This window comes from Aythya marila (assembly GCF_965140915.1).
Source record: "Aythya marila genome assembly, chromosome: 1".
In the NCBI taxonomy this organism is placed as follows: domain Eukaryota; kingdom Metazoa; phylum Chordata; class Aves; order Anseriformes; family Anatidae; genus Aythya; species Aythya marila.
Genome location: NC_139042.1, coordinates 64600098 through 64615347, shown reverse-complemented (window position 1 = coordinate 64615347; position 15250 = coordinate 64600098). Strand labels below are relative to the sequence as shown.

General features: G+C 37.8%; 1 protein-coding gene across 1 annotated transcript in view; it reads right to left on the bottom strand.

Annotated features, from left to right (window-relative positions):
* Positions 1-15250, bottom strand: part of ST6GAL2 (ST6 beta-galactoside alpha-2,6-sialyltransferase 2) — a 47658-nt gene that overhangs the window by 6356 nt on the left and 26052 nt on the right. Inside the window, exons 3-5 of the mRNA XM_082751906.1 lie at positions 11590-11687; positions 8469-8570; positions 7119-7293 (exon numbers count right to left, since the gene is read on the bottom strand). Of these exons, the coding sequence (XP_082608032.1) occupies positions 7119-7293; positions 8469-8570; positions 11590-11687 (375 nt within the window). The remainder of the gene's footprint in view (positions 1-7118; positions 7294-8468; positions 8571-11589; positions 11688-15250) is intronic.

Below are 15250 nucleotides of genomic sequence, written 5' to 3'. Positions count from 1 at the left end.
GTCTCTTCCAAGTCTGATGATTATGCTTTAAAATTTCTAGATCTAATCAAAATTTCATAGAAAAGAAAAGGTCATCTATCTGGCATGACATTGCTTTGGCAGACATGATTGGTGCTACCACATATTCAAAATTGTAGCTGAAGATATTTCTCTATTGAGTGGAATATTCTACATTCTAGTCTATGGTAATATCCTGGCTGGATTTTCCGTCTTTCAAAAATCCTTACCATGTATTAAATATATAAATATTGTATATTAATATTTCAAAATGCTCGGAAAGATGTGTTACTTTTTCCCTATTCAGCAAACACCTAAGGTGTTAGGAAGTTTGGGACATGGTTTAAACTCAGTCCAGTTGGCACAAATAAATTTTTGGATTTTTAAATCTGTGCTGAAAATCTTTAAACCAGAATTAAATTAAGATTAAATTCCTTGCATGGATGGCTTACACAAATGAACATGTATTATGGATTCTAATTGAAAGGAGAAAATGTTTCTTAATTTGTTCTTGAAAATTTTAATGACTTGAGAGGTTTTCGATTTCCAACACGGATCTTTTATGCAGTACAATTAGGCTTTGCAGTTAGTACACTAACTTAAAGAATGTTCTCTAACTTATAAATAAATAAAATAAAGCTCAATATACCTGAATACAACAGATGCTGTACAAAAACATCTAAAATAATGAGTGTAATTTAAACATTTATATAATTCAATATCACTTTAACAAAATGTAAGAGAAACTGAAAACATTTAAATCTACATAATCTGATTATTACATTCATAATGTATCTCATTTCACACAACCACAAATACAGTTATGGAAAAAAAAAAAGCTAGATGCACCAATAAGTCTATATTTGATAAAACATACACTTCAAGGCATTACAAACAAACATAAAGCATTTAGAAAGTATAGTTTTCTATATGTTAGACTACTTCTATAGCGTCTATTTGTCCTCTCTTGAGTAAACAAAATCAGCTTGTTGGATTTCAGATACCACAGGAAAATTTTTTATTCCTTGATACTGGGCCAAATGTGCCTCAGTTCTTTGGAACATGTAGAAAAAGTAGCTTTCACTTTTAAAAATACTGTGTTTCTTAAAAGGGTTCTTTTACATCTGTTTACTTCATGAACTATGATAAATATTAACTGCAACAGAGCCTAAATTTACAGAAAAACAAATTTTTATTAAGGAACTTGTTATCAAATGGACCTATGCCTAAACTCAACAAATCGTGTAACACTCATCATCTTATCTTTGATGTATATACACTAGCATTATATACTAGACCTAGAAAATGACATATCTATCATTTAATGTGGAATGCAAAAATCTGTAAATTAATCACAATAATATACTCTGTAACATGAGCATAGACAGGAAAATGCTGCCTAGTAATACCATAGATGTTTAAATGTATTATTCAAATCTGGGTGATGTGGAAGAATATTAAAGACTTTTTAATGCAATTTGGAGTGCTTTGAGAGAAAATTTTGCTCCTTTATCTCTGTATTTCAGGAAGTAGGAGGTGCTTACATTTTGTAGTGTTTTATATTTAAATTAAAATAATTTAAAGCTTATATAATAGAAGTATTATTTATTTGCTTGATAATACTTGAACAAAAGTGAGCTGAAAGAGTAAGCACCATTCTGTTCCTTAAACTGCTGACAAACAGCTGAGTAAGTGACAGTAATAAAAGCAACTCTTATTAAGTCAAATTGTTTCCTTCGGTTCACGTGAGAATATTTTGTCTAAGCAGAGCTGAAGCTGTGTTCTATTCAACATGCTCCGTGAAGCCATTTTAAATTTAAGTTCTTAGTCATACAATGATCTGCTAATGTTGCAATGTAATAGTAGTCTTCTTGTACTATTGTCCCAATGCATGCAAATAGATTAAAATTATGTTATCAACTATTAATGATGTATAACTGTTTTAAAGCTGTAACATCAACTCTAAAGCCCCAAACACGCCTTTCTTTCTTCAAATTAATCTAGGCTTAGTTAATGTTTTTTTTTTCAGTTGTCCGTAAGTTAGGCTTAAAGCTACATTGCAAAGAAAAGATTACCACCTACGCAGACAACAAAAAGTGTAGAAACCTACACAGAGCATGTTCTGATTTGGGAGGAAAAATAAATAAATAAATACAGTTAGAGCTTTCAACTAGCTTTTCAAAAAGACAAAAGCTGTTGGCAAAAGTTATGGTTATATAAATGTGAATTTGAAGGAAAATCATCTCAGATGAAGTAGCTTAGCAAAGCATACAAATGGACTACACTAAACAGGAATTCATGCCAAATTCAGCTAGTGAAAAAAAGGGTCAGGGCAAAAACTTCATTAAAAACATGTATAGAATCTAGATAATATTAAAAAAAAGTCATAATGGTGATGTGCAAACCTACCCAATGCACGCAGAATGCTGCTATTAAGAAACTGAAAGAAGCAGTTTTAGTTTTGGTCTTCAGATGATAAAATGGCAGGTCAGAATTAGTTTTTTTATACAGCCTATCAAGGAGAGAATAGGAATAGCTCTCAAAACAGAATGGTAAATGTGGAGACTGACAGTTTATACACAACCAACCTCAATTAAGAACTAAACTTTGATATGTTCATAAAGAGGGGAGGAAGACCGAGTTCTTATTTCATAGAGAAAAAACTATGTGCCTCTACAGGATATCTGCATTAATGAGAAGCAAACAGGTTCCACTTATTGCAGCTGCAAAATCAGGGCAAAAATTTTCCCTAATAATAATGATGTTTCTTCAACTACCAGTTTAGGATTTGCCAGTGGAATCCAAATGTGAGATCTGGTGGTTGAATGCTTACACTTCATCATGTCTGAAAAAAAAAATGCACCAGATCAAAGTCCAAGACTGGATGTAAACATATCAATACTCATTTAACAAACCCAATTTTCAAACAAATGTGAACCGAAGTTGGTTAATTTGAAAAGCCACCAAGGTAACTTGTTGCCTACTGCTAATGCAAGATGATGAGAATACCATGCAGTTTTGTTTAAAAGCATAATGGTGGCAGCTGAAAAAAATATGCAGGAAAGGATGCTCAAAACTCATCTAAGTATTAGATTAGGTACACAAAGAGTAAATCATTTATAATGAGGAATGACATTAGCTAAGTGGCACACCACATAAGGCAAAGTTACAAGCCTGGCAAAGTACTCAGCAGTGTCTCAGAAAACGAGCCAAAAAAGACTCCCAGATTAAAATAAAAGATTGTTTTACCCCAGTGAAACTTTGCCCATTAAAAAACAAAAACATAACACTCTGGTTTTGGTCCTTATTCATAGCCCTAGGAAATACCAGACTGAGACTGAAGGGTGACTTGTCTGTGCCAAATTCGTCCTTCACAGAGATGGTATACCCCTAAAAGGAGCACTTAACGAACTGGTCACTATTTTCTGCTCACAGTTTTACAGATAATGTGTTCATCTTGTTTTAAATGATGTCTTGACCTGTTATTAAGCAGGACAGAAAACAGTGTTAAAATAATAACAAATTTAGTGGAAAAGACTGCAGTCAGATATGGGTTTGTATGTAGCACTGTTACGGCACAAAATGGCATCTGTGATGGATGGGTTGCTCCAAGCTGACATCTTGCTTACAAGAAAACTGAAAACAGGAACATCTACATGCTGGAGGCTGATGGCAGAGAAACAGAAATTCTGGATGAAGCTGATGTGAGTTGGATAGTACTCATCTCAACTGATTTTAGACCTCTGTAGTGTATGTTAGCATTTCAGAAGTGGCTGGAAGCAGTTACGTATGTAAATTATAGTAAGATTTAAAGCTATAGGTGAATGTACATAAAATGTGATATAACCAGAGCATTCTAGACTTACGCCTTATTTTATGTGGCACATGTAGAGCACATCTAAGGCTGCTGCTAACCATACTTCCCTTGCCATCCTCTTCTCTCCGCTCCTCTACAGCTGGGATGCGTGCCGTGTTTCCCACAACATGCTGGCACTGAGCTAATGCAGATGGGGTTTTGGGGAATCTGTGCCTCCAGGAGACACAATCTCCTTTGCTGTGATTGAGATAGGGCATCCCATTCCCCAAAGGAAGCACAAAACACGCCCTCTTTAGCTCCCACGTGGTGGAGAAACCAGAAGGTCTTGCTTCTTCCCACTCTCTCATTCCCCTAAAGTCACAAGACTACCTCTTCCCCACAAATGAACCACTGGCCCATTTTCAAGAAGTCGTAATAATATTGTGATTTAAATACATTAACATAGCTATTAACAGCATTAAAAGATTCCCTTGGCATTGGTCACTACTGAAAGATGGTGACTCTGCTGCAGAAAGACACCATGAAAACACATTCCACCTGAAAATCCTTCCTTTGGAAAGACTTAGTTTTTATAAACAGTGCTAAGCAGCAGAAATGGATACAAATTTCAAATGAAAAACATAATAACTGAAGAAATACTCTAAGACCACCCTAAAATATTCCTGAAAGGAAATATGTTGATGTTTCCATGTGCTAAAGAGGGCTAAAAAGCCTGAAACAAAAGTTGACCAAGAACAGCCTCCCCCCCCCTTTTTTTTTTTTATAAATAAAAAAAAAAAAAAAAACTTTTCCACGTTACTGGCACCAACAGTAGTTTGAAGAACTACTGCTCTTTCTCCTTTCTCCACAAGTAACAGCAACACACGGAGAGCTATGTGCTGCCTGACTTTCCACCAGGGCAAGTATGGATGACAAAGGTTATCCCTTTATAGAATTCATATTCATGCTAATTGCAGAGAATTACACACCAACATACAATAAGTTATTCTAATAAAGTGGATGGAATCACTGTTGTCCTTGCTATAAACAGCTTAGATTCAAAGATACAGGTCCCTCTGTCTGTGAAAATTCATACACTACTCACAACGCTGTACCGTTTTAACAGACTGGACATTTAGTAAACCATTTTCCCATATTTTGTTGAAATTAAGATACTCATTTTATGATGGCCGTCACTTATCCATTCCTTAATTTTATAGAAGATAATTTTATAGATTTTATAATAATCAGACAGAAGCTCGATATTCAATATATGTCTTTCATGCAGGTGCACTCGGCTGTGTCTGCCAGCTTCAGTTCCAACTGATTATTTGCTGCATGAGTTGTTGAGAGATACCTGATCTGAAGACCAACATGACTTTTCAGATTTCTGCCAAGTTGCATTATATTTTTATGCTTTACCTTGCCCTTTGACAACACAGAGTTGCAGTTTCAGTGCTGTTTCCCAGTTTATATTACATCACATGTGCAACTCATAGACATACATTCAATAAGGTTACTAACATAGGGAGCCTGTTTCTAACAAAATATTTAAAATACTTCCATCAGAACAGTAGCTAGTTATCAAATGAGGTGGATATGAGTCTCAGTAAGTTTGTCTAACTGACTTATCTCGACACTAATAATAGCATTGGCAAAATGCCTAAGCATCTTCTTTACAAAATAACAATATGATTATATTTACATATAATAAATAATTTACATAAGTATGAAAGGTGAATATACAAATCTGTATCTTCACATACAGAGTATATGTACCTGTACAGCTTTTGTTGCCAATGTTTTTGCTTCTTTATTGATTAGTATTTTCAAAGTGTCCTCTGCTTGGAAGATATCTTTAGTCGAGAACATTTAGATTTGGGGTTAAAGATTACTAATCTACTTTTACAGTGAAATTAACTCATGTGATTTCAAAGAAACCTTTTGAAGTGTTTCTTATATATGGTGGAAGTGCAGATTGACAGCACAATAATCCTCTTCACTATTCTTATGATCAGCAGCTGTTATCCTATTTTTATCAACAACTTCATTACTCTAAGAATTGCTTTTGCAAAATGTGAATGCTGCTGGTGAGATCATTCCACATAAGCAGACTTCTCTTTATGAATTTTTACATGCAGGCTCCAAAAATCTCACTGCAAGAAATAACCAACTGTCAAGCCATGCTCCCCCAACACAGGTCACATATTCTTTCCACTCATGCTCCAGATAAGCACAACCAACTCAGGTCATCAGTGGGCATATTCCAGACACCTTTATGACATCCCTCTCAGAGTCTCAGCATCTACTCTAAGGCCCTGGGTGAGCTCCACAAAATCATGTGATACGTGATACTACTACTGCATACAAAGCCCAAATTAAGTGCTCAGAACTTCCACCCCCCCCATAGTTGATGCAGTCTAAGATCTCAATGCTTTCAGATTCATATAAAAAGAATGACAAGATCATCTTCTAACTGCAGCAAATACATATACCACTATCATAATGTCAAGTAGGAAAGAATGAGTTTCCACGTGGAAGAGGGTATTTTGAACTCTATTGCCCTCTGTGCCTCTAGGTGCATCAGTAAGAAAGACCTTTGACTCAGTCTTACTACTCTACTTGTATGTACCCTTTCAACATTCACAATAAAGACCTGTTATGTGCCAGATAATGCACGTGTATATAGGTATGATGTTATGCTGTATGAACTGTCACCTTAGTGTCAAATTATCCCCAAAGAAATACTAAGAAAGGATGAAAAACTATGGTAAAATTCTGTCTCTTTGAGTTTAAGAAAAAAGGTGATGCTCTGGCCACTTTTAGACTGAGCACTGGAATCTGTGACAGGGCATGGGAAATCCCATTCCTTGACCTGTGGAAGGAATACAGTCTAGCCTGTCAGACGTCATCAGTGATATCGCTCTCACTGTATTATCTGCTGTATGCTTTGGTCTGGTGCATCTCTACGCTAAAAAGACAACAAAGAACTTCAGAACTGAGTAGGTTATCACTAGGGAAATTAAATTTGAAACAATTTATATATTAACATAGAAATTAATATCAACAGAGAAATGAATATAATATATGTATGCATTTTAGAAATGTGGTATGTATAGTATGGATGTGAAGAGCAAGAAAGAAGGACATTAATTTCATCCATTGATTAGATAAATGTTCATAGTGTGCCTTTTGGCTAGTCATTGTTCCTGTACAGAACAGCAAGAACAAACAACACATGTACGGACATGATCCTCATGCAGTCTACGTATTTATTTATTTTAATATCTAACATGTCTACTGGACCCATCCTTGATACACGTACCAATAAAACCTGAAGAAGGAGGGTTGGGCTGTATCTTCTCTTTAGTGTTCTCCTGAATGATGTCCCAGAGCTGCCATATAAACTTTGGATGGAGAATATAAAATGGCTGGTTTGGATTCTTCCTGCGATGCTGTACATAGGGAGTGAACAGATTGTAGTCTGGCTTCTTATACCACTGGGAGGAAAAATAAATAAATAAATAAATAAATAAAAAGACCTTATTTTGATCCTATATTATCCAGTGTATTTTGAAAACTACATGAAAAATAATGTGAATGAGTTTAATTCAGGTTCTTCAGAATAGAAGCAAAGCAGCCTTGCACCAGTGCACATTTGTCCTAGAAAGCCAGTCCTCAATCTGGGCCAGATCTTTCTCCTTTCTTCAGAGATTCCCAATAAGCAATATAGTGCAGTGGGATGAGCCAACCCCAACTCCCACTCAAAGGCCCATGTTAAACAAGGGGCTCAAAAAGTCTCAACGCAAGACCTGGGCATGGAGGTGAGCCTTTCTCTGAAAGTGTCCTTGTCTTTACTGACAAAGGCAGCAGCACGTGAAACAGCCTGGAGGCAGCGGGTGTAGGAGGTAGGCAGCTCCTGGCATCTGTTGCTAAGGGAGTTGAGCAGAAGAAGGTTTACTTTCTGCTTGCATCCTGCTCAGCTCCCAGCTCCCCCTGCCAAGAACCATCAGATCAACTGGTCCCACTGGAGCTGCAGCACCCGCCAAGGCTGAGGCTCCCGGAGTGACAAGCAGATGGATGTCTGCTGCTCTCAGTGAGGGGGTGAGCAGCAGGACACAGATGGCTGTGGGGGTGTGGACACAAAGGGAAGACTGATAGGGAGGAGGCCTGGCAAGTGGGGAAGGTGCAAAGAGAGATTGCCATTGGGGTGTTGTATTTTGTCTAGGAAGGCAGAGGGGAGGGTGGGGGAAAAAAAAAAAAAAAAAAAAGGATGCAGTTCTTCACCTTTCTTGATAAAGCCTCCTTCTGAAATCTAGCAACATCCCTCCTTCACAAATACATGGAAAAATCACTGTTATGTGAAAACAGCAATATTTTTATCAAAAAACAAACAAACAAAAAAAAAGAACAACAACAAAAAAACAATCTTTATCATCCATTTATCCTAGCATGTCAGAGCAGATCATTCCAGTACAAGTGCTGGCTACTAAGAAAAGTTTGTAATCAATAAACCATTTTTGACCAATTCATGCATAGTGTTCTCTGCTCTTTAGATAAACATTTTGGAGTTCATTGTGATAAGTGAGAACTAGAAGACTGAAGTACTAGATACATGAATTTTGTCCAGTGTTTTCAGACAAGTTGGGAAGAAGGGATCAAGTAGGCATCTTACCACGTTCAGATTTGCAGAGTAGGGGGCAGGATCCCAGGCTACTAAGATAACATCTTTGTACAAGGAGCTTTCAACAAAGTGATGGTTTGGGTTGGTGAGAATCTGCAAACACACATGTAAAAAAAAAAAAAAATGCACAGAGTTAAAAGCAAATGGGACCCAGAAAAATGGATAAATCCTTCTCTAAAATGAACAGTCCTCCTCACTCTGCTGTTTGTTCTACTTTAATTCTGATTGATTTTAAGTAACTTCTTTTGTTAAAAAAAAATAATAATAATCACAATAATAAAAAATAAAGAGCTTAGTCATAAACAGCACTCATGACAGTTTTAAGTACCAGTACGCTGAATTACTCTCCATCTGCGAGCAATGTGATGAGACCACTTGAGATGCTGCATAATTGTATATCAATATTACTTTGTGTTCTGGAACATTAAAATGAAAGCTACAGTATTTCACACTGTCTGTAGGATCCTCTTTTTGGACGCAGAGAAACGTTCTTTGAAGTGCTGAGGCCCCCAAGGATGCTCTCGTCTTTGCATTTTTTTTTCCCTCTGTTTTGGTTGTTTTCTCATTTCAACAGCATTAGGTCTCATGAAGTACCTTCAAAAAGGCAAATTGGACCATAACAGTAAAAGCCTGTATACCTAGAAAAAGAATTCCAGGAACAGGCATGTGATAGTGCTTTTATTTTATTTTAAAGTAACAGTGATAATTGTTCTGCTCTCTTATAACTCTCTCCCACATCTACTGGTACTCTGATCCTCCCACCCTAGGTTTCCCTTTTACTCCTGCTGGTTTCTTGTTTCCCAGACCCTCCATGCTTAACCAGATCTCTCTGATCCCTAGTGCATCCAATCTTGGGAAGGATTGGACCAAATGATTTCACTACTGGTTGAAACAGCATGAATTTGGCTCCAGCTGTTAAACTAATCAACATTCCAGACAAATAAATTCATACTAATTTTCATTTCCCTTTAGGATCCAATGAGCCATATTTGATTATGCATATTTTTCTTCAGAAAAATAATATTGTTGCCATAGCAATATTCTTTCTACCATAAACTTTAAGCTTAATGACTTTCCATCAGCTTTCTACAACAAGAACAGCATTAGTCTTGCTGCCATCAGCATCACTAACTCCATTTCTCAGAACAGATTTTGCCTGAGAATGTAAACTCCTTTCTTGAGACTACAGAGTAAACAGACCAAAAGGTCAAGCTTTTAAAAGCTCAATTCTACAGTTATCATACAAAGGAGCTCTCACTTGCCTTTCAGCAAGCAAGAGTCCTTTAGAGGTGTTGTCCACACAAATTTCGCTCTTAGTGAGCCTGCATTCATATGTATGAGATGAGTTTCCCCTGGAATAACGTGTGTTGTGGCTGCACTGGTTTCCTTCACATCCTTTGGGCTTTCATAGCAGCGAACATGAGGGAAGGAGAGGGACACAACAGACTTTTAATCTCCTGAATGCAGGAATTTCCTACAGTAAGGAGAGGAGGGTTGGAAAGCCAGCATGGATTATGCATCTTCAGAATCGGTAAAGCAAGCAACCCTTATCAAGTGACTATGAAGATTTCTCTCCTGGTGGGGGAAAGGCCAGTGTCCCAACAGGAAGCCAGAACCTCCCAGACAGCTTCCAGCCTCTTTGAAGGAGCAGAAAGGTGGTGGGAATACAAATATTTGTGAGGAAGCTGTGTGTGCTGACCTGGCCTGAATTTTAGTTACGCCCTGTGTTTTTTGGGGAGGCTTTGTGGAGAGCAAGTGATGTTCACCACAGAGATCACATGAGCCTCCATTACCACCACAGCAGGAGTGTGGCACAGCAGCTTGGGAACAAGGAGGATCCCACGCAGCAGCAAACAGCTAATTTAGCCGTTTAGTCTCTCTGAATTCACTCAGGAGCTAACAAAGCTCAAATCACTGCCTGGAGGCACTTCTCTTTCTTACAGAGAGCCTAGTGAGACTAGTCAACTAAATGAGGTCTCTAAACCCTCCTCCTTGCCCCAAGATAGGAGTTTAGGCGTGGTCAGCAACCAGGATGTTTCGTCTAGAAGTAAAATCAAAAACAGTTAAGGAAGAAAAAAAAAATATTAAAATAAATGACACTGAGATCAATGTTCTCTTATACACTGATTTCACAACTAAAGTCAGATATTTTGGCTTTCTTCCTGTTAGTAAAACAGGAGTCATATTTAACCCACATCATTTCAAAGATCCAGGCTGCCCTGCATTGTCACAAAGAGCTACAAAATAAGTGTGAAGGGAATGGCAGCAAGAAGTATTCTATACGTGGTGGCAAAGAACATGATTTTATGCAGAGAATACACCCACCAAGGATGGACATTGCATAAGCCATCACTGAAAGCAAAAGAAAAAAAAAAAAAAAAAAAAAAAGAACTCATAAGAAAAGCTGCAAATGAAAATTCTGTTTGCCAGGATCAGAGTTCAGGCAATATTTTTTTTTTTTTTCAAAATTAAAAAACTACTCACAGCCATAAGGTGTCACTATAGCTCAATGCATACTTTATTTGTTGACACTCATATGCAGAAAATCCCATTTTCTGTTTCCATACAGATGAACAAACTCATCCCAGGTGTAATATCCAATGGACATAAAAGTTTTTGTTTGTTTGTTTTTTAATAGTTCACTCCAAACTTTTAAAGAACAATGACTTGCCTAAAGTTATACATTAAGACAACTCAGTTCCCATTTCTTTCTCCTTCTAGCAAGGAAATAATTGGGGAACTGGAGAAAATAAGAAGAAAGCTTTGGAATCCCCACAGCTCAGGCTTTGTGAAGATCCCAGAGGTGGTGTGGCAAAGGTCTTTGGTACTTATGACTCTGGCACCTTGCTGAGCCTTTACAGATGTAGGACACATGAGAAATTCTACAAACCAATTCTTTGAGACAAGGATATCAAGTAACTATTGCAATCACTCTACACTGACAGCACACGTAAACATCCCTGTAAGGGAGAACTTTTACCTGCTCTATATGTCATGACGGTTAAATCACTAGCTGTTTCCAGATTACCCAACACTTTCTCAGAGGTTATTAATTTAATGTCATCTCGTACAGAAGTGATGCTGACTTGAATTCACAAAAGGAAGCTCTTACCTGGGAGTTGATGATTCGCATGGTTGTTTTATTTCCAACATCTTTTTCATAGCCACGTGTTGGAGCAGAATTAAATCTTAGAACAGCATCATGAGAATCTGGGAGCATAAATAAGGGGGTAATTTATATTAATTTTATTAGTCATACAGAACGCTAAAATAAAACAAATGAATTAAGCTAATGTAAAACTTGCACATTTTTTCTTATTTTGATATTCTATGGATGAAAAATATTCTACTATAAGTAAACAAAAATCCTCTTGCATCTACCATTACCAACATCCACTGGGGGAAAAAAAAATCATAATCATTTATAAATTCAGCTTTCAATACTCAAAAAAATGGGTATCCAAAATATTGGATAAAAATAATATGAGAAGGTTTGTTCAATTGGTTGCTATCTCTATTTCAAAATTTATGAAGAATTATTACATGCAAAAGTCTGTTAATTGCAAGGGTATCTAAATCAACAATGACGCTCGACTATAAGCCTGAGTTTCACAGTACTGTATAATATTTGAAGCACCTCAGACCACCCCAAGCCCATTAACCAAATTAACTTATTCTCAAGGTCAGTACAAGTCTTAAAGAGTCTGTCTAGGAAGTTAATCCACAAAACTGCTCGCACACAGAAACCTAAGGATCCCTTGGTAGCAAAGATCTAACAGAGCTGAACTGTCAAAGTTTCCCCACAAGCTGTTGACCTCAGAGTCATGCAGAACAGAAAACAGCTATAGGTCAAGTATGGGTCAAACATAGATACTACGTGCAGTCCTCTGCTGGATGAAAGATAATCACCCACTCGTGCTTCTTTTTAGGGGGTATCAAAGCCCAAAAAGGAGAGAGGGACAGTAAGAAATGATGCCTATTGTCCAGAAATGCACTGTCCTTGTCAATATTCCCCTATCCAGTTCACTTTTATCCCTTCTACAGATTGAAGCAGAGAACATGTTTCAGGCCAAAATGGTCATGTAATGCCTTAATTGCCTATACAGTTATTTATCTCTAGTCACTTCAAATGTGGTTGGCTGTAGCTCAAAAATGGAGTAGGCAGACATTTCCAAAGATAACTAATATGCTTCCATGGAGTTCAGACCTGATCCAATCCAACTCCCATCTTCTGTCCTTTCACACCTTTACTCCACACTTCTTGTACTTTAAAGGAGAAAATACTGTGTGACATGAAGTCATCAGTTCAGTCTCTGCCATACTTGCTTGCTTGAACATGTGTCTCAGATAAGAAATTTTGCCAAATATCACCAGTGGCTGATAAGGAGTGGAGGCTTCTTCCATGTCCCTGTGCAGGAGCCACATATCTATCCCCAACACCTATCCTTCATCTGCCTAAAAAAAGCCTCTCGATTTTGTGGAAGCTAGAGGACATGAAGTCAATAGAAGGTGCAGCTACCCCACATTTCTGGAGAAGAAAAGGAAAATCAAATGCCCTTCATATTTTAAATTGATAAGCAGATTTCAGATACAAGTTTGAACAAATTTTTGAAAACCTTTTGAGTGTGAGCTGGGAATTTGGTTGGGAAATGCGAATTGCATGCTTCACAGCTTAATTAAGAGACAGTGCACTGCATTTCCAAATTTTTTTCACTCTGGTTTTCCACATCAAGAGTAAAAGATTTTCCTTTACCAAAAAATAATAGATTAGGATTCAGTCAAACAGTAACAATAATTACTTTTAAATTAACTAACTTTAATCTTAATGTTTGGAGACAAGCATTCCAAAGTTACAGAGAGTTTGAGGTTTGGTCACAGATCCCTGTTACTTCCTGATGATAACAAACAACTAGGTCTCCCATTAAGTAGCATAATCACAATGAGAGTATTTGTTGAATTTGCATAACTTCCATACTTTCATTAAAAAATAAGTGGGGGCAATCAGTGCAAAAGAACACTTTAGAATTTCTGCCTGCATTTCTAATACGAACACAGAAGAGGGCGCTAAAAGCATAGGAAGAGAAAGGTCCTGTGCTGCTTCTTTCTTAAGCCTTTTTTTCTTTCAGGAGGATAAATAGTAAGAGTCTTTGCCTAAAGCAACTTCATCAAGTAAGGCTGTACAGCACATGGCCCACATCTCACGCGTAGGGTGTTTTTCCCCACTCCGTAATTACACAGACTTCGTGGTGCCTTTGTGGACACCAAAGAGCTTGGCAGGTTGGGCAAGCTGGCTCCAAAGAGCCAAGACGAGCCATCCAAGGTGCCTCTCAGCAGGCAGGCTGCTGGTGGTTTCAACCAACAGCTGTAGTCCTGATGCCAGCTCATTGAGGGGACTGTCTTCTCCTACAGCTGTGCATTCACAGAATAAATAAATAAATAAATAAATAAATAAATAAATAAATAAATAAATAAAAGTGTATCTTACACAATCTCATCTTCCTCTTCCTGCTCAGATTCCTCTCATTTTTTCAGAGAACTAGAGGACAGGTGGAAAGGCAAGGCCGTAAGCTTGTCTGCACCACATAACACCTGGACTGCACATGGGAAGATAGCTCCTTCCCCATATGTATAACAATACAAATAGATGCTGGAGCTTCCATTTTCCATATAAAGACAATGACACTGGAATGACATCTGCAGTACGCTGGCACTTCCATGGAGTAGCAATGGCCAATAAGACCCATCTAGCTGCTGTCAGTCAGCTGGGTCCCTGCAATTCGGGTCCCAGTTGTCTGCTCAGCCAAAAGTACCTCTCCATTGCCTGCACGACACTTCGATCAAATTTTTTTGTGAGTCTTTCTGCCCCACATGCTTTCCTGTAAAACAGGTAGGAGGAGATCTGAAACTTCAGCATAGGCCTTACAAAGTAGAATCTCTTCCCTTTAGGTGGCATCAGAGGAAAATTTCCAATTAAATCTAAAAGCTCTTTTGAAATGAATGGCATAAGCTTTCTGTGCCCTGGGACCTTCTGAGGGAATGGATACACACAGGAGTGTAAGGGCTCCAAATCTCACCCTGGGCTGCACCTGTGCATGCACGTGTCACGATGCACATTGCTATACATAAGTCAGTCACAATGTGTGGGGTTCTCCAATGGTTCTCTGGGTTCTCCAGTACGGCACTAAACTGTACTGGTGTGAACTGGGTGTAGCAGGGAATAACAACAGCAAAAAATAATTTGTTTCAGTCAAGAATTACACACTGGAGAAGGGAGGAACTGTTAAACTATTTTACCCCAGAGACTTCTAGATCAGTAGAGCTTCCTGTGAAACTGAGGGTTACCCTGGTTTGACTTCTGCTGCAGGCCAGAAAGGTACCTGGGTTGTGTTGGAGGCCTATTAGAGCAGATTGATAATTATAGAGGCTCTAATCCCGGAGATTTAAAGGAAATCCATCTGTGTCAAAGAGATGATTGACTATGATGAAGCAGGTATTGGGATATGAGCTGGAAGATGGGAGGATTAACAAAGGCACATCAGAAGGTTTTTATAGAGAGCTGAAGGTGAAAATTCTTTGCTCAAGAAGCAAGCTTGAAACGTACATTTCATCCTTCTTACAATACTGCACAAGTACTACAAAATGAACTACTGAGATGTTAACACAACTCGTAACAGTCATTTTTGAGAAGAAAAAATAAAACTGACCTGGATTAGTTTTATGGCTCCACAATCCTCTTATGAACAGCTATCACAGAACTCTCAACTTCGGGGAAT